This window comes from Lynx canadensis, chromosome C1 (genome assembly GCF_007474595.2).
Source record: "Lynx canadensis isolate LIC74 chromosome C1, mLynCan4.pri.v2, whole genome shotgun sequence".
NCBI classification, from domain to species: domain Eukaryota; kingdom Metazoa; phylum Chordata; class Mammalia; order Carnivora; family Felidae; genus Lynx; species Lynx canadensis.
Genome location: NC_044310.1, coordinates 9,241,293 through 9,259,827, shown reverse-complemented (window position 1 = coordinate 9,259,827; position 18,535 = coordinate 9,241,293). Strand labels below are relative to the sequence as shown.

Genomic DNA, 18,535 nt, shown 5'->3' with positions numbered 1-18,535 from the left:
CCGTGTCAGGCTCCTAACGTGGGATTCTCTCTCCCCCTCTCTCTCTGCCCCTCCTCCCCTCCCTCTCTTGCTCTCAAAAATAAACAAACAACTTTTAAAAAAAGAGGTGGGAGAAGCCAAGATCTTGGGAGAATAAGGGGTCTTTGGACACCAGGATGGGCTGGGGTCTCGATGGAGGTCCACCCTGGGGACAGGGGTTGGGGAGAGCAGCTATATGGAGGCTCAAAGTGTGGAACTGGACTGGGTCATGGTGAGTGGGGTACAGCGTGGGTCCAGAGAGGAGCCCCCAAAGAGACAAGAGTCCATTCATCCATCCAGCCAAGGATTATTCAGCACCAACTCTCCACGGAGCACTGCACCTACAGTAATGAATGCAGATCATCAGGGTGGAGGCATCAGGCAGGGAAGGCCATACAGAGAAAGCAGGCTATAACCATCCAACTATGTCAGTGAGAGAGGACAGAGGAGGCCGGCCGCTCTCAACCAGAGGCTGGACTCCACGCCAAGTGGCAGAACATGCCTCTAGGGACTCCATCCTGGGGGAGGACAGCACCAAGTGCCTGAGCCAGGACAGCGCCCTGTCCTTCTGCCAGGGGGTCCATCCTTGTTCCAAGACACTCACTGAAAAAGCCCCCATTCCCTGGAGCGCCTGGGTGGCTCAGCCAGTTAAGCGTCTGACTTCAGCTCAGGTCATGATCTCTCGGTTCATGGGTTTGAGCCCAGCATCGGGCTCTGTGCTGACCTCTCTCTCCGCCTCTCCCCTGCTTGTGCTCTGTCTCTCTCTGTCTCTCAAAAATAAATAAATGTTAAAAAAAAATTCTTTACATAAATAAATAAAAAAATCCCCTATCCTCAAACTCAACTCTGGAAAAGATTTGAGAGCTCGGAGGTGGAGGGGAGATGCTGTGTGTCTCCCTTCTTCTGAGCCCCTGGGGAGACAACGACGTGCTGGGCACCCCCCCTCCCCCCTCCCCCCCACCACGGATGGCCAGCTCCTGCAGGGTGCCTGCCCTCCCCATAACCACATTCGACCCTTTCCCGGAGTTCTGCAGCGGGTCTCGTGGTCAGACCCCCTCCTCCATGGACCAGACACTCCTGGAGGGTGTCTATGCCGTGAGAACCTGCAGGAATCACGTCACCTCTCTGGGCCTCAGTTCCCCCTCACGTGAAAGGCCGGGGGAGGAACTTAAGAGTCCTGACATTCTGCAGAGTTGTGCATATAGCTGCCACTCCATCGCCTGGAAGAGCTTTAATTATGGGATGGAAAAGAAAGGAGCCTGAGGGTTTGGAGGACACGGACCATGAACTAGGGGCCTCAGCCGGGCCGGATTTAGCACTCTGGGTGTGTCGGCAGCCACCTGCGGCCTGGCGGGTCCAACAGCACATTGGGGCTCCGGTCGGACCCACCTGCACAGCCCGTGGCCGTTCTCAGAAGCGCGGGCCAGGGTGCAGGCGAGGGGGAGGGACAGGGATGGCGTGCTCCCGCCGGGACATGGCACACAGCGGCGGTCTCGGGTAGGACGAGGTGTAAATGCTCTCCCTCGGGGCAGCCCTGGGCGTGAGCCACCTCTGCTTCAGCTGCTCATAGAGTCCATAGTTGGTAGGGGGAGCTGCAAGAGAAGCCGGGGTCTGCGTGAACGGTCCGGGCGTAGACTGGCGGGGGGACAGCGCGGCGGGGGCCCTGGGGGTTTCCCGGAGCGAGGCTGGCAGGGCTCCGGAGGGAAGAAGGGCTTGCGGGGGGCCGGCTCCCTGTGTCCTCAGGAGGGACCAGGCGCCCGTCTGTGGGCCTCGGAGAAGTCAGCGCCGTGACTGGTTAAGGATGGAGGGGAGCGTCCTGCCCCAGCGGCGAAGCAAGCAGTGCAGGTGTGTGAAGGCTGATGTCGAGGACAAACCCCAGGGTAACGGGGCGTGGCGCGCAGGTCACCATCGGACCCGCGCTCCTTTGCGTGGAAGGGTGGGAGTACAAAACATAGGGTGCAGAGAAAGAGGGCAGCTTGAAATGTAAATCAGATCAAGGCCCTCTCTTACAAAAATCACTCCAAAGTCCTAGTTCTGCTGGAAGCACACAGCCCCCCTCCTCACTGTGGCCTCTGAGCCCTGATGTGGTCTTCCCGTACTCCTGCCTTTTCACTTGCCATTCCCTCGCCTGGAATGCTCTCCCCGCCCCCACTCCTGTATGGCTCCCTCCTTCTCGACTCAGCTATCTCTCCCAGAAAGACCATCCAACATCATTCCACCCGAAGGAAATTCACAAACACCCGCCTCATTTTCTGTTGCTTAGCTATAAGTTTTCTTCATGATACACATCCCTGTCCAAAATTACCGTATTTACTAGATCTTAAGGTATCTTATGCATGCATGGCGTCTGATCTGAGACCCACTGGAATGACGACTCCCCAAGGGCAGGAATTTCTCCCCTGTGTGTCACTCCTGTGTCCTCAGGTGCTCCCGCAGGGCAGGGCCCCTGGGAAGTAACAGTCCCCATTTAGCACAGCTGCCTGATCCGAATGTGCAGCGGTGTTTTTCCTGCCACCTGTGCTCAGGTGACCATGTTTCCATGGTGCACGCAGGTGAGGGCTCCAGTGCACGGCCAGCATCACCTCTGTGTCAGGGTGCGGGGGCAGGCAGCAGCCCTGGGGGGAAACGGGATTCTCCCGCTCTCGGGTCATTCTGATGCCCTCCCTGCGCGTCTTTCAGCCTGTGCCCGGCACACCTCAGCCCTACGTGGCTGTGGACCCCTCGCAGCCCACTACAGGGGGGAAATCCTGAATTATACAAATACCAAGAAGGGGGAAGTCTGCTTTCTCCGGGAGCCACAGCAACTTGTGTCCACTCCAGGTGCGACCCGGGGGCAGGCTGGGGTTGTAATTATGCCGGTTGTAATGGTCGTCATATGTGCTAATCAGATGGCGGTGTGAGGGCTCCTGGTGGTGCGTCAGCAGGTGTTTGTACGGGAGCCCCTGGAAGGACAGACACAGCGGGTGTGTTACTGATCAGAGCAAGGCATCCACGGGGCGGTGGACGGAGGCAGAAACTGTTGCCACCGAGGCTCGTGGTGCTGATGGCGAGGAGGCCTCCACAGGCCGACGGCGAGGGTCTGCCGCCTGGGCCCTCAGGGCCACCAAACGGGAGACGCGGTTGTCTGGTCCACCCGACACAGCTCACCTTCACACACACATTCCATCTTGGCTGCAGTCCGTTCTCCGTATGAGGGCCCCCAACCCATGCCAAGTCAATTCATCCCTAGAATGGGCAGTGGGGACACATTAAAATGAAAGTCAGGACATCCAGCTGAATGGGAAGAGTCAGAACCATCTCAGTGCTGCCCTGTGATCTGAAATTATACCCTTTGATTTGTCTCGAGTCTCATCCATCCAAGTGCCTATTTTCATGGCGAGAGAAAGACGTTGAATACCGAGCCTGATATAAGCACCTTGTATTTCAATCAGTTACTATGGGAAGAATCAGAGCATGCCCCATAAATTGCCTTCTCCTGCAAAGGATTTATGGCTCCCTCAGCTGGAAACTTGGGGAGCGATTTCTTTGGTGGGGGTTATTTACAAGGAGAAGAAAGCCATGTTCTCCTTATTCTGGGACGTTTGCCTGCATCAGTGCTTTTCCTAAGAAAATCCTCTTGGCCCTGCAAGGGAATCTTGGAGGACTGGGCTGATTTACAGGGGAAGATAATGTGGATTTCCATGCCTGTTCTCTTGTCTGGACCAAACAGGGAGGTCTGTGTCTGCTATGGTCTGGAAACGCTGACTGCACATAATATTTCAAGTGGTGGTTCCATAAATAAGTCAGATCACAATGCCGAAGGGAGACAAGGGGGGAGGCACAGACATTAAGCAGGGGTTCCCAAGATCCGTATCACTGGGTGCCCAGAGAACATTTCCAGCGCCAGGGAGGGCACATTGGCGGGGGGGAGGGGTTCCCATGAACCAAGGAAAGTGCTGGGGAGGCATCACGGCAGGGAAAGGAGAACAGCCACAAGTTTCTCTTGGTGTGGGGTGTGGCCCTGCTGTCTGGATTATGTACCTAGGATTTTTGTTTTGATCAGGTATGGTCAGGTGGCAGAGAGGGAGACAGCTGCCTTTGAAAGAAACAGTTTTGAAAGACATGCCACACCACATGGGGCCACATTAGGGAAACACCCAGAAGGAGAGAAAGAGAGAGAGCATGACCCAGGTTGTCCATGTGGTTTCCAAGGGAAGGAACAGGTGAGGCAGGATAGTCAAGTTTGAGTTGAGGATTACAGAGTTTGAATGATTTCAGCAGGCTCTGGGCTATAGGGGTGCCCACTCTTGTTGGTGCCTGGCCCTGGAGTGATTTGGGGCAAAAGTATATTGACTTGGCATAGAAGCGTTAGATAAAAGGTGGTTGGGATATAGGCTCTGGGTTGGTTGCTTTGTATCCTAAAAGCTTGTTTATAGGCAAGTTGTGTACTATCTCTAGGAATTAGCAAGCCCTGGGAAGGCAGTCTCTCCAGGATCAGCAAGGCCCCTAAGATGTCAAGCCATCTAAAATATAAAACATAGGGGGCCCCTGGGTGGCTCAGTTGGCTAAGCGTCTGACTCTTGGTTTTGGCTCAGGTCATGATCTCATGGTTCATGAGTTCAAGCCCCGCATCGGGCTCTGCGCTGACAGTGGGCAGCCTGCTTGGGATTCTCTCTCTCCCTCTCTGCCCCTCCTCCCCCACTCACTCTCTCTTTCTCTTTCTCAAAAATAAATAAATAAACTTTAAGAAATTAATAAAATAAAATAAAATACAGAACATAGAAAATTTGCTTAATACACCTGCCTAGGGGCAAAGCACAGGAAGGGGGTTTTCCCTGGGGAATGCTAACCCCATCTATCCAAAGTCAATTTGAAGGGAGATCAGCATTTGCCTAAGAAGGGGGAGGTGTGAGGTGGGGGATGGGAGAGGTGCAGAATGAAATCCACAGAACAGCTGACGGACTGAAACGGCTGTTCAGAAGCAACGCTGTGTCCAGGGTCCCTGGCACACAGATCTTTGAACAGAGTCCTTAGAAGCGAATATCGGATTGCTTGGTTCTATTTTGTGTATATGTTGGCAGGGGGCTTCTTAATTTTAAACGGACTGTGTGTGTGTGTGTGTGTGTGTGTGTGTGTGTTTATCTCATCAGGGTTTGTTATGAGTCCAAAGAGAGGACACCTAATGTGTATTGAGAACTAGCCTAAGCACTTCTTATGTATTGATAACCGGGGACCAGGATCCCCAGATCATGGGTTTTTATTTTGACTTCCTTACATTAACAGGCATTTGGCACGCTAGTGGCAAAGGCCAGCAGCTCCAGACCATCAGCAGGGTCTGTGGATGCCAGCGTGCTCCAGGAAAGTCAGTGCGATCCAAAGATGCCAGGATTGTCCAGAGATGCCAACACAGCCCAGCGGTGCCAGCACAGAGCTGAAAATTTGCTGCTATTTATACTAAGATGGACCCCCAAAATGCAGAAGACAGAGTCAACTCCAGCAGATAGTGTAAAGGAATATGAAGATACTTCTTGCTTGATTTACAGACCGGCCACCTGCTTTGTCCCTTACCAACCAGCCAAACGGTTTTGGCAAACCATTGACCACACCTGGGACACCTTTTTATCTGAAAAGGAGGGTGCTGAGCTGAACTATCTCTCAGATCCCTTCCAGCTCCAAAATGCTTCCATCTGACAATGTCCACCCCTCACTCTGGGCCCCCACCCTGAGTTTAGGCAGGTAAGGGTTAGATGGGTCATGGTGGGGGACGTGTCCTGAGGATGCAGTGCCCTGCTTCCTGCTCCGGAGGCCTGTGACACAATGACGCACAATGAAGCCCTCAATGAGTGGGAGAGGACAGAATGGCCCTTGATTTTATACAAAAGAACAGGAAGTTGGGGCATAGATGATGCAAAACACTGCCGTTCAAGCATCAGCGCTACTTGTTTTTGGAGGACCTCCCCTATTTCCTCACTATGTTCACCTAATTCAGTATTTACCCTTTGCCTACCTCCTGTTGGGAAAGTGTGGGGGAACGGGGAAAATGATCCAAGAAAGTGCTGGGGTACAGGGCAGAGGGAATGCTACTGGGTTGACATTGGGTGGGTTGTAAATAAAGGTGAATGCCATCAGTGGCCCCCGGGTGGGCGAGGATGCCCACGAGACTGCTCCTGTGTCCCCAGAGGGAACCAAGCCTAGAAGGAGGTGGTGTCTCCTGAGCTCTGGAGGGGATCCCAGGCCTGAGTGTGGGGCCCCCACCTCCCCCACTTACCTCCACTCTCCTCTTGCCATACCACCTGGAGATCTGGTCGGGTCTGTGGCCCGGGAAGGGGACATACTCTTTTCTGTAAATGGACTGAGGTGTTTGCTCCATGGCTTTGGTGAACTGAAAAAGACCAAATACTCAGGATAACTTCTGTGATGCACCTTCTCATGCTTCTGTAGCGTCCCCTCCCCTCCTGGGCTATGGGAGGCTGGGCAGAGGAAGGATAGACATGACCCCAGGGCAACAGCCTACACAAGCCGGGCTTCATTTTGCCCCCTCCCTCCCAGAGCTTGAAAAGGAACATGCTCAGGCCATTGGCACCCCACTGCCCAGACCCACGCCTCAGGAAAGCTGTTCCTTGGGTCACCCGGCCACTTGTCATGGTCTGCACCTGTTCCCTTTGTCCTCTCTCTCCCCGCTCTCCACTCCTGCTAGCCTCCTTCTTTTCTTCTTCTTTGTTTTCCTCGCTCTTCCCAGTTCCACTCTTTTTCCCCCCATTATCTTATATCTCCTGGTTCAGTTCTTAAACATTGATTGTGGTAAAATATACGAAACAAAATTTACCATTTCAACCATTTTTAGGCACACGGTTCAGGAGCATTAAGTACATTGATATGGTTGTACAGCCATTAACACCATCAGTCTCCAGAACATCATCTTCTCACACTAAAACCCTGAACCCATTAAATGGCTCCCTCCCCAGCCCCTGGCATCCCCCATTCTACTTTCTGTCTCTATGAATTGGACTCCTCTGGGGAGTGCACACAAGTGGAATCCTACAGTATTTGTCCTTTGGGGCCTGGCCTATGTCACTTAGCATAGTGTCTTCGAGGTAGGATTGTCTTCCTTTTCAAGGCTGACTACTGTTTCGTTGTATGTATATGCTACCTTTTGCTTACCCATCCTACCGTTGGGCTGCCTTGAATAATGCTGCTACACACATAATGTATGAACCTCTCTCTTCCAGATCCTGGTTTTAGTTCTGATGGTTATAAACCCAGACCTGGAGTTGCTAGATGATATGGCTGTTCTATGTGTACTGTTTTTAGCAACTGCCATAGCTTCTGTCTCCCACAGCAGCTATACCATTTTACATTCCCACTAGCAATGTACAAGTGTTCTGATTTCACTTACATCCACACCAACACTTATTATTTTCTTTTTCTTTCTTTTTTTTCAATATTAGCCATCTTATTGGGTGTGAAGTGGTATCTCGCGGTTTTGACTTGCTTTTCCCTAATGACCAGTGATGTTGAGCATCTTTTCATGTGCTTTTTGGCCATTTGCATAACTTGGAGGAATATCTTTTCCAGTTTTTTCCCCATTTTTAATTGTTCGTTTGCTTTTTTGTTGTTGAACTTTAGGAGTTCTTTATATATTTTGGATATTAATCCTTTATCATATGTAATATTTGCAAACATTTTCTCCCATTCCATGGGTCACCTTTTCACTCTGTTGATAGTGTTCTTTGATGCCTAAAAGACTTCAATTTTGATGAAATCCAATTTATCTATTTTTTTTCTTTTGTTACCTATGATTTTGGTGTCCTATCCAAGAAATCATTGCTAAATCCAATGTCATGAAGTTTTCCTATGTTTTCTTCTAAGAGTTTTACCATTTTAAGTCTTACATCTAACTTTTTGATCTGTTTTGAATTAATTTCTGTATGTGGTGTAAGATAAAGGTCCAATTTCATTCTCTTGCCTGTGGATATGCAGTTTTCCCAACACCATTTGTTAAAAACACTGTTTTTTCTCCATTGAATGATCCCTGTTGAAATCATTTGACCAGATATGTGAGGACTTACTTCTGAGCTCTTTATTTTATTCCATTGGTTTATATTACTGCCTTTATGCCAATATATCAATATTTGGTTACTGTAGTTTGTAATAATTTTTGAAATCAGAGAATGTGAATCCTCCAACTTTGTACTTCTTTTCAAGATTGTTTTGACTATTCTCGAGAATGGTCTCTTGAGATTCCAAGTGAATTTTAGGGTGGATTTTTTAATTTCTGCAAAAAAGATCATAAGGATTGCATTGCATGTGTAGCCATTTTGGGGTGGTATTGACATCTTAATGATATTAAATCTTTCAATCCATGGACATAGAAGGTATTTCCATCTATTGGCATAAACTTTCATTTCTTTCAGTCATATTTTGCAATTTTCATTGTATAGGTCTTTTGCTTCTTTGGTTAAGTTTATTCCTAACTATTTTATTCTTTTTGATGCTATTATAAATAGAATTTTTTAAATCCCCCTTTTAGATAGTTCATTTTTAGTGTATAGAAATGCAACTGATTTTTGCAATTTGATTTTTGTATCCTGCTACTTTGATGAATTCATTTATTAGTTTTGACAGGTTTTTCTGGGGTTTTTTGTTGTTTGTTTTGTCTCTGTATGTGTGGTCTCTAAGGTTGGTACATATAAGATCCCTCATCTGCAAACAGAGATAATTTTACTTCTTCCTTTCCAATTTCTTGTTATTTCTTTTTCTTGCCTAATTGCTCTGGCTAGAACTTTTAATACTATGTTGAATAGAACTGGCAAAGCAGGCATCCTTGTCTTATTCCTGATCTTAGAGGAAATTATTTTTGGGTTATTTACCACTGAGTACGATGATAGCTGTGGGCTTTTCATTTATGGCCTTTGTTATGTTATAGTAGTAAAATACTGAGTAGAATTCACAAGAAAAGCCATCTAGTCATGGAATTTCATTTGGGAGATTTTTTTAAATGTTTGTTTATTTTTTGAGAGAGAAGGAGAGAGAGAATCCCAAGCAAGCTCCTCACTGACAGCACAGAGCCCGGTGCGGGGCTCAATTCCACAAACCATGAGATCATGACCTGAGCCAAAATCAAGAGTCAGACACCTAACCAACTGAGCCACCTAAGCGCCCCAGGAGATGTTTTTATTACTGAATCAATTTGCTCACTAGTTCTAGAACTATTCAAATTTTCTATTTCTTTGTGACCCTTTCTTCAATATGTACTCTCCTTATTTGGTTCTTGTAACAGTTTTTGACTTAAAGTCTACTTTTTATGATGTTGGTATAGCCACGCCACTCTCTTTTGATTGTTATTTGTATGGATATCTTTTTTCACTTCCAACCTTACGCATGCCCTTAGATCTAACGACTGTCTCATATGTGTCATATACTTGCATCCCAGGTTTGGGTTTTTCCCCCCATTTGCCAATCTATGTCTTTTGGTTGAAAGTTTAATCTATTTACATTTAAAGTAATGACTGTCAGGGGAGGACTTCATTTAACTACTTTGTTACTTATTTTGTTTCAGGGTTTTTGGTCCCTCATTTCTTCCATTACTACTTTCATTTGTGTAGTTGACTTTTTGTAGTGACACATTTTTATTTTCTTCTCGTTTCCTTTTGTGTATACTCTGGAGATATTTTCTTTGTAGTTATCATAGAGATTGCATATAACATCCTAAACTTATAATAATCATTTTAATAATCTATTTTAAACTGGTACCAACTTGACTCAGCTCAGACATAAAAACTGTGCTCCTGTACAGCCCTGCCATCTCCCATTTTATGTTACTGATGTCATAAATGGCATCTTGATATATTTTGTACACATTAACATGGATTTATAATTATTTTTATGCATTTGGTCTTTAAATCCCATAAAAAATAGTGGAGTTACAAACCAAAATCACAATAATAGTGGTTTTTATATTTGTTCATGTGTTTAACCTGTACCAGAGGTCTTTATTTCATATGACTTTGAGTTACTGTCTAGCATTGCTCTGTTTCTTACAGGGCAGGCCTAGTGGTCATGAACTCCTTCTGCTTTGGTTTATCTGGGGATGTTTTAGTTTCTCTTTCATTTCTGAAGGACAGTTTTGGTAGCTATAGTATTCTCAGTTGATAAGTTTTGTGGATTTTTTTTTTTTAGCACTTTAAATATATCACCCCACCCCTTTCTGGACTACATGGTTTCTGCCGAGAAATCTACAGATAATCTCATAAAGGCATCTTTGTACAGTGATGAGTCATTTTGATTTTGCTGCTTTCAAAATTCTCTCTTTATCTTTGACTTTCAACAGGTTGAGTATAATATGTCTTTGTGTGGATCTCTTTGGATGTATCTTTTTGGAATTCACTGAGCTTCCTGGATTTGTAGACCCATATCTTTTCTTCAAATTTAGGAATTTTTCAGCCATTGTTTCTTCATATACTCTCTCTACTCCCTTCTCTTTTTTTCTCCCATAATATGTATACTGGTCTGCATAATGGTGTCTCATAAGTCCTTAGACTCTGTTCACATTTCTTTCTTTCTTTCTTTCTTTCTTTCTTTCTTTCTTTCTTTCTTTCTTTTTTTGTCTTCTCAGACTCAAGAATTTCAAATGATCTCTCTTCAAGTTCTCCAAACACCTCTAGTGAATTTTTTCAATGTAGTTATTGAATTTTTCAGCTGCATAATTTCTATTTGATTTCTTTTTATAATTTCTATTTTTTATTGATATTCTTATTTTGTTCATATATCATTTTCCTGATTTCCTTTAGTTCCTTTGTTCATGTCTTCTTTAAGCTCTTTAAGCATATTTAAGACTTTTTAAGTTTTTGTTTAGTCCTTCTGATGTCTGTCTTTCCCCAGGGCAGTTTTCCCCACTTGGTTTTCTTCCCTTCAGTGGGCCATGTTTGGCTATTCCTTTGTATGTCCTGTAATTTTTTGTCGAACATGGACATTTGTAAAAACAGCCCCCTCTCATAGTCTTTACAAACTGGCTCCATTTAAGGGAAGATCTCCACTAATTAACAGGGCATGTTCAGAGGCTTGGAATCAGCCTGATATGAAGGAAGGCTTAAGTTCTCAGGAGTTTTCTGAGCATGCATCTTGCCTGGGCCCGTGTGTGTGTGTGTGTGTGTGTGTGTGTGTACCTTTGTATTTAGTCTGTATTCACAGCTACTTTAAAATGCCTTAATTTCCCAAAGAGTGTCTCCCCTGCTTCTTCTCAAGGCCCTTTATGTTCCGTTGTATTCCTCTACCTGTAATCTCAGGCCTCAGACCTTCACTGGTTTATAGTCCCCTGGCAACTTTTGCTCACTGTAACCAGTCTGCTTTCAACAGCCTTTCTTGGCCTGAAACATGAACTATGACACTTTTCCCCATCTGAGCTCTGAGTCAAGAAAAACAGAGACCAGTTCTTTAGGCAGCCTCCAGACAGATTAAAACGTTGCCCCATTCAATAGCCAAAGTACGGAAAGAGCTCAGATGTCCATCAACTGATGAATGGATAAAGAAGATGTGGTTTATATACACAATGGAATACTACTTGGCAACGAGAAAGAATGAAATCCTCTCATTTGCAACAACGTGGATTGAACTGTAGGGTATTGTGCCAAGTGAAATAAGTCAGTGAGAGAAAGACAGATACCATATATTTCCTTTCATATGTGGAACTTGAGAAACTTAACAGAAGACCATGGCAGAAGGGAAGGGGAAAAAATAGTTTCAAACAGACGGGGAGGCAAACCATAAGAGACTCTTAAATACAGAGAACAAACTGAGGGTGGATGGGGGGCGGTGGGGGAGAGGGGAAAATGGGTGATGGGCATTGAGAAGGGCACTTGTTGGGATGAGCACTGGGTGTTGTATGGAAGCGATGAATCACGGGAATCTACCCCTGAAACCAAGAGCACACTGCATACACTGTATGTTAGCTAACTTGACAATAAACTACATTAAAAAATAAAAATAAAAAGTTTGATGTCCAAAAAGTAAAAAAATAAAAAATAAAAATTTTAGCCCTCTTTTCCTCTTTGCAGGAAAAAAAAAAAATGTGCCTCTACTCTCTGGGCTCAAGGGAGGGGGAATGGCCGCTAAGCCACTGCTTCTCTGAAACTGAACTATGCTGTTCTAAGGAGAGAATGGGGAAAAAAAGCAACTAAAAATACCTTAGAATTTCCTACCATTTTGAATGTGACTTTTTCTAAACTGGGCCTTTTTTTTGTTCACTGTGGACCTTTAACTATTTCCCAGAGCTCTTGTATAGTTGTTTTAGACAGGCCATAGTTGTTTCTTAAGTGTTTCCATGGGAGAATAAGGAGCTGGAGCTTCTCATCTACCAGGTTTCTGATATCACTCCAACTCTGCTCTCTTTATGCAATCTCTTCCAAGTATAGGACCAACCCATAGTATTCCTGGATACTACCTCACCCACAAGAGCCTGGAGGATTGCTCAGCCAGTTCTTCTTGCCCTTGGAACTTCTCTTACACACACCCTTACTCCCCAAATAAGGCCAAGTGAAATCAGAGCTAACAATGGCCATAGACCACATCTAGCCAGAGCGCTGGTGAATTCCAATGTTCTCCCCGAAAACAGCCTTTACCGATTCTCAGAAGTCACCACCAACCTTCTCCACACTTAAACCAAAGCCTCCAATTGTATTTCACTCTCTTTTCTTTGCTCATTTCCCAAGAAGAAATGAGGATGTCTACATGTGTCTGCAGACATTTAAGTGGCTCAGTCTTGATTGCCACTAATGAAGATATTTAATTTCAAGTAGGCCAATTCAGGCAAAGTATTTTTGTCGTGGCCTTAAAATACACGGGAACACCAAGAGCCCATTCGTTCTGTTTTGAAAATAAAAACTGACACTGGGTGTTGTATGGAAACCAATTTGTCAATAAATTTCATATAAAAAAAAAAAAAGAAAAGAAAAACTGAGGGGCGCCTGGGTGGCTCAGTCGGTTGAGCGTCCGACTTCGGCTCAGGTCATGATCTCGTGGTTTGTGAGTTCGAGTCCCGCGTCGGGCTCTGTGCTGACAGCTCAGAGCCTGGAGCCTGCTTCGGATTCTGTGTCTCCCTCTCTCTCTGCCCCTCCCCTGCTCATGGTCTGTCTCTCTCTGTCTCAAAAATAAATAAAAACATTAAAAAATTTAAAAAAAATAAAAGAAAAACTGAAACGCACAGGCCGGGCAAGGTTGTGGAACAGGAGCCCATCCCTGGACATCAATGTAGAAGAGTGGCAAGCCTTCCTTGGCAAGTACCACACTCTGGGAAGGGCCAGGCCAGGGAGAACGGATGTTCTTCAGCTCAAGATGCAGAGGAATTAGAGACAGGGAGCACCAGATGCCTAGAAACACTCCACTGAAAATAATGCTGTAAGGCACAGCTACATTCATACCTGTACTATCGTGTTTTCAAGCTATACCAGGGACCTTGCTGATTACTTGAATGTAACTCCTCTCCGAAGAGCACAGAGACCCTAATGCCCCATTCTTAAGATGTAACTATCTATGGCCCCTAATTTGGAAATAGTAATGACCTCACTCCTACCTCTGCCTGCCATCAGTCCATCCCCCAAGCCCTCTGTCCACTCTCTCCCTTTCCTTACCTTCCTCCTCTCTTCCACCCAGTTTCCAGTGAGCACTCGGGTTGAATACTTGGTCTCCACCTTCCAGCCTGGGGTAGAGAATGACTGTGGACTTACTGCAGCCAAAAACTGCATGGTAAGTGCTTGCCCCGAGTCTTTAGACTTGAGACAGTTTCAGGCTTTAGGGGTGGGTAGATGTTATGAAGTTGCTGAGTGTAGGGTGTCTTTCTCTCTTATTGTCCCAGCCACTCTTCTGAGTGGATAGAGATGACACCCTGCCAACTTCACAAAATAGATGGGCCTGAGAGTCTGCTTTCTGCCTCCAGGGAGAGGTGATGTGATCTTGGATTCCCTACTGTTGACTGTCTCCATGGTGACAGATTGTGTATAAATACTCTCCTGAAGGGAGAAGCTGATTCTTCAGGAGCAAAACTGACCTCATAAAAGCAAATCAAACCAGCAATAACCACCACAAATGCAGGAGCCAGAAGGGCTTGGTGTTCGTGCTGTGACCCCGTGAGAGGCATCATCTTTAAGACACTCTTTACAAGGGTGAGTTGAGATGGTTGCACTCTATCACTACGTAATGAGTACTGATGTGTGAGGCCCACTCTGAGATATCTGCGTGCATTCACCCATTTGATCCTCACGGCAGCCCTTTGAAGCAGGTGCCATCGTTACACCCATTTTACAGATGAGAACAGTGAAGCAAAGAGAGACCAAGTAGCTGTTGAAAGTCCCACGTGTGGGAGAGCTGGGATTTAAATCCAGTCTGATTCAGGCCTAGACCCTTGGGCTCCACTCAGTGCCTGTCTGCCCCTTTGCCCAAGGAGTTTCCACAGAGAATCCTATCTTTGTGCTCAAGCTGATGCTGTATGGTTCATTTGGTTAGTCCTCATTCATCCCACAATCCTCTCACTGACCACATGCTACATGTTGGGCACTGAGCTGCGGCTATAAATGCATCAGTGACTAGACCAGGGTCCCATCCCCACAGAACCCAGTCCGATGGGAGAAAGACTATTATTTTGTTTATTCACTAAGCAAAGGAGTCTGGAAACCACACGTGGAGGCCACACGTGCCTCCTCCCTCTACCACCTGACTCCTGCAGTTGTCACTTCCTTGTTGTTTTTTTTTTTAATAGGCTGAGCACCAAAGGGTGTGTTCCTAAACACTAATGCTTGGCCTTGCCCATTTGTGGACTTGATATAAATGCAACCGTAGAGCATGTATTCATTTGAGTCTGGTTTCCTTTCCTCAATATGGTTAATGTTTTTAAGATTCATTCATGTTGCATATAGCTGTGGTTACTATGACTATTTTGGATCTAGTATGTGTCTCCTGGTGCCCAGATACAGCCATTTCTCTAGAGCTGTACTTCTCAAATTTCTAGTTTCTTAAAAATTATTGAGGACCCAAAGGGGCTTTTTAAAATGTGGATTGAGGGGCATGTGGGTGGCTCAGTCGGTTAGGCGTTCAACTTCTTGATTTTGGCTCCGGTTGTGATCCCAGGGTTGTGGGTTTGAGACCCATGTCGGGCTCTGCGTTGAGCATGGAACCTGCTTAAGATTCTCTCTCTCTCTCTCTCTCTCTCTCTCTCTCTCTCTCTCTCTCTCTCTCTTTCTCTGCCTCTCTCCCACTCACGCTCTCTTTCTCTCTCTAAAATAAAAAAAATTTAAACTAAAAGAACTAATAAAATAAAATAAAATAAAATAAAATATGAATTGTATTGGTGATCTGGACCCAGATCATGGCAGTGCATGAGAGCCAACTGTGCCCATCTCTTCCCAACACCATATTCTGTAAAATCACATCGGCAACTCCACATAAGTCATGGTGGGAACATTTGTACCACAGAACGGGCAAACTCAGTGGATTAATATAAATATATTGACTATTATTTATTGATTTCAAAAAAAATTCCATCTGTTATGATATATTGTCCTGTGTAAAGGAGAACATCTAATATCACATAGATACATAGTTAGAAGAGAGAGAGGTATTTTAATAGACTTTGCAATTAATTGTGGATATTCTTCGATACTACAGGAAAACTCAGTGAGCGGTAGTTTCTTAAAGGTTAGTTACAAGGTGGAATCTGAACCTGTTCAGGCAACTCTTTGAACTCTGTTACATTAAAATCTACTTGTTGATTTCATGCTTTGAGGAGACCTTCCAGTTATTTGTGATTTTGTTACATCATGGTGTCATTTGAATACCTGAGCTGTCCAGATCTTTCAAATGTTGACCTATTATACGGTATCTTAAAAATCTGTAGGATCTTAAATATCACTAGTGATCTCATCAGAAGAGCATTTAAGTGTTAGGAAGTTGACAAGTTCACAGTGATGGATACAAGTTCTCCAAAATTCTAATTTTAGCTTGAAAGCTAAACTGTTGTCATTGGCAACAGCTACTGTCCACTGTTTTCCCTGAAGTGTCAGACTTATTTTGTTCTTTTTTTTTTAATTTATTTATTTTGAGAGAGAGAGAGAGAGAGAGAGAGAGAGCACGAGCAGGGGAGGGGCAGAGAGAGAGAACTCCAAGCAGCCTGATAGTGCACTGATAGTGCAGAGCCTGATGGCAGGGCTTGAACTCACAAACCGCGAGATCATGACCTGAGCTGAAATCAAGAATTGGGCACTTACCTGACTGAGCCACCCAGGCGCTCCTACTTCATTCACTTTTAAGAAAACATCTGCCAAGTGTTCTAATTTGAATATTCACCATTTGTCCACCCATCATGCTTTCAAGTAACAATCGTATTTAATTTAAAAAAAAAAAAGTCTACCTAATTCTGCTCACAATTTCAGCAATTGCACACAGCACTCTTTTTCAAGAGAACATCATTCTTGGGTGCGCAATAACAGAGCTTAACTCATACCTACTTTCTGTTTCATCACATGGCGTGTTAGAAAGATTACTGCTCAAAGGTCAAGATTTAATAAAGTTAGTAATTTTTACTTCTTCATCAAGGACATCCTTAAGGGAAACTAGCATTGTGATCGTTGTTAGTTATCTCACTGCAAAGTGTGTGGTGATGGAGAACATGACCGCGATCACCACTGATGCCCCTGCCTTGATTCACGCATCGGGCACCAACTGCGTTACCCACCACTGCTTCTACAGCCCAAGTGCCAATGCCGACATTGTGGAAAGGAGTGAATAACATCTTAGCATTAGTAACAAGATAGTTTTGACCTTGCAGGTCTCCTGAAGGAAGCTTGAGGATCTTGCTTTGGAAACCTCCACTCTAGGATACATAGATACACCTAGCAGTGGAATTGTTGGGTCATAGAGTATGTGTGTCTTCAACTTTGCTAGATAGTGCCGAACTGTTTTCCAAAATGTCAATTTATATTCCCCCCATCAGTATGTATGAGTGTGTGTTTCCATCACTCCACACTCTAGAAATTTTTCACCATCCTAAACAGAAACTCTGTACCCATCAAAACAATAATGCCCCATTCTTACTTCCCCCAGACCCTGTTCTACTTTCTGTCTCTATCGATTTGCCTGTTCCGGGTACCTCATATAAGGGAAACCATATAGGGTTTTTGTTTGTTTTTTGGTTTTGGTTTGTTGGTTTGCTTTGGTTCAGGTTGGTTTGGTCTTGCTTATTTCACTTAGCCTAAAGTTTGCAAGGTTCGTCTATGTTATAGCATGTGTCAGAATTTCACTCTGAATGTCCTTTTTCAGAATGAATAATGGTTGAATAATAATATTCCATTATATGTGTAGACCACACATTGTTTATCCATTTGTCTATTGATGGGCATTTGGGTTGTTTCCACCTTTTGGCTATTGGGAATATTGCTGCTGTAGGTATCTGCTTGAGTTTTTCCCCTTTCAACCTTTTGAAATACCTAGGGATGGAATTGGCAACACAAAACCGTTTCCCCCAGTGCTCACACCATTTTACTTCCCCACCAGCAATGCATAGGTGTTCTGAATTTCTCCACCTCCTTGCCAACCCTTGTTATTTTTCATTTTTATTAATAACCCATCTTAATGGGCGTGAGGTGACATCTCATCATGACTTTGATTTGCATTTCCCTAACGACTAATGATGTAGAACGTCTTTCCATGTGCTTATTGGCCATTTGTGCATCATCTTTTTTTTTTTTTTTTTTTAGTTTTGTGGGTACAATTTATTTATTTATTTTTAGTCTATTTAAATTCACGTTAATTTACATACAAGGTGGTATCAATTTTAGAAGCAGAACCCAGTGACTCATCACTTATATACGACACCTGGTGCTAATCCCAACAAGTGCCCTCCTTAATCTTTAGAAAAATATCTTTTCCAGTCATTTGCCCATTTTTTAAATGGGTTGAGAGTGGTTTTTTTTTTTTTTTTTTTTGCTTTTGCTTTTGTGTGTGTGTGGTTGAGTTGGAGGAATTCTTTGTATATTTTTGATATTAATTCCTCATCAGATACATGATTTACAAATATTTTCTCATATTCAATGTGTTATCTTTTCTCTCTTGATATTGTCTGGTCTGTTCCTATGTATTTTACATTTTATGCTACTTAAATGGATTATTTTCACTTCACTTTCTGATTCTTGCCTACATATTAAAATGCAGTTGATTTTTTTTTTACAGATGATAACTTTATATCCATCAACCTTGTTAACTCTTATTAATTCTACTGGGGTTTTTTTGTAGATTCCTTGAGAATCCACATGTAAGATCACAGCATCTGAAAATAATAACGATTTTATTTCCTCCCTTTCAATCCCTATTGGTTTATCCTTGTCTTTTTGCATTGCCTAGGACCACTAGTACAATGTTAAGTAAAAATGTTAGGGAACAACTCTTTTCCTGTTTCTGATACCAAGGGGGAAAGTTCTGTGTTTCACCATTAAGTACGATGTTTGCTATACGTAGATTTTGTGAATGCCATTTATTAGGTTAAAGAAATTTTCTT

At 44.4% G+C, this 18,535-nt stretch overlaps 1 protein-coding gene across 1 annotated transcript; it reads right to left on the bottom strand.

Annotated features, from left to right (window-relative positions):
- Positions 1-1,256: 1,256 nt before the first annotated feature.
- On the bottom strand, positions 1,257-13,872 carry CC1H1orf158 (chromosome C1 C1orf158 homolog). The gene is made up of 4 exons (XM_032594131.1): positions 13,623-13,872; positions 6,266-6,379; positions 2,783-2,960; positions 1,257-1,610 (listed from the first exon to the last, which is right to left on the bottom strand). Exons 1-4 carry the CDS (start codon positions 13,734-13,736, stop codon positions 1,429-1,431), a joined length of 588 nt encoding a protein of 195 aa, XP_032450022.1. The 5' UTR covers positions 13,737-13,872; the 3' UTR covers positions 1,257-1,428.
- Positions 13,873-18,535: the final 4,663 nt, after the last annotated feature.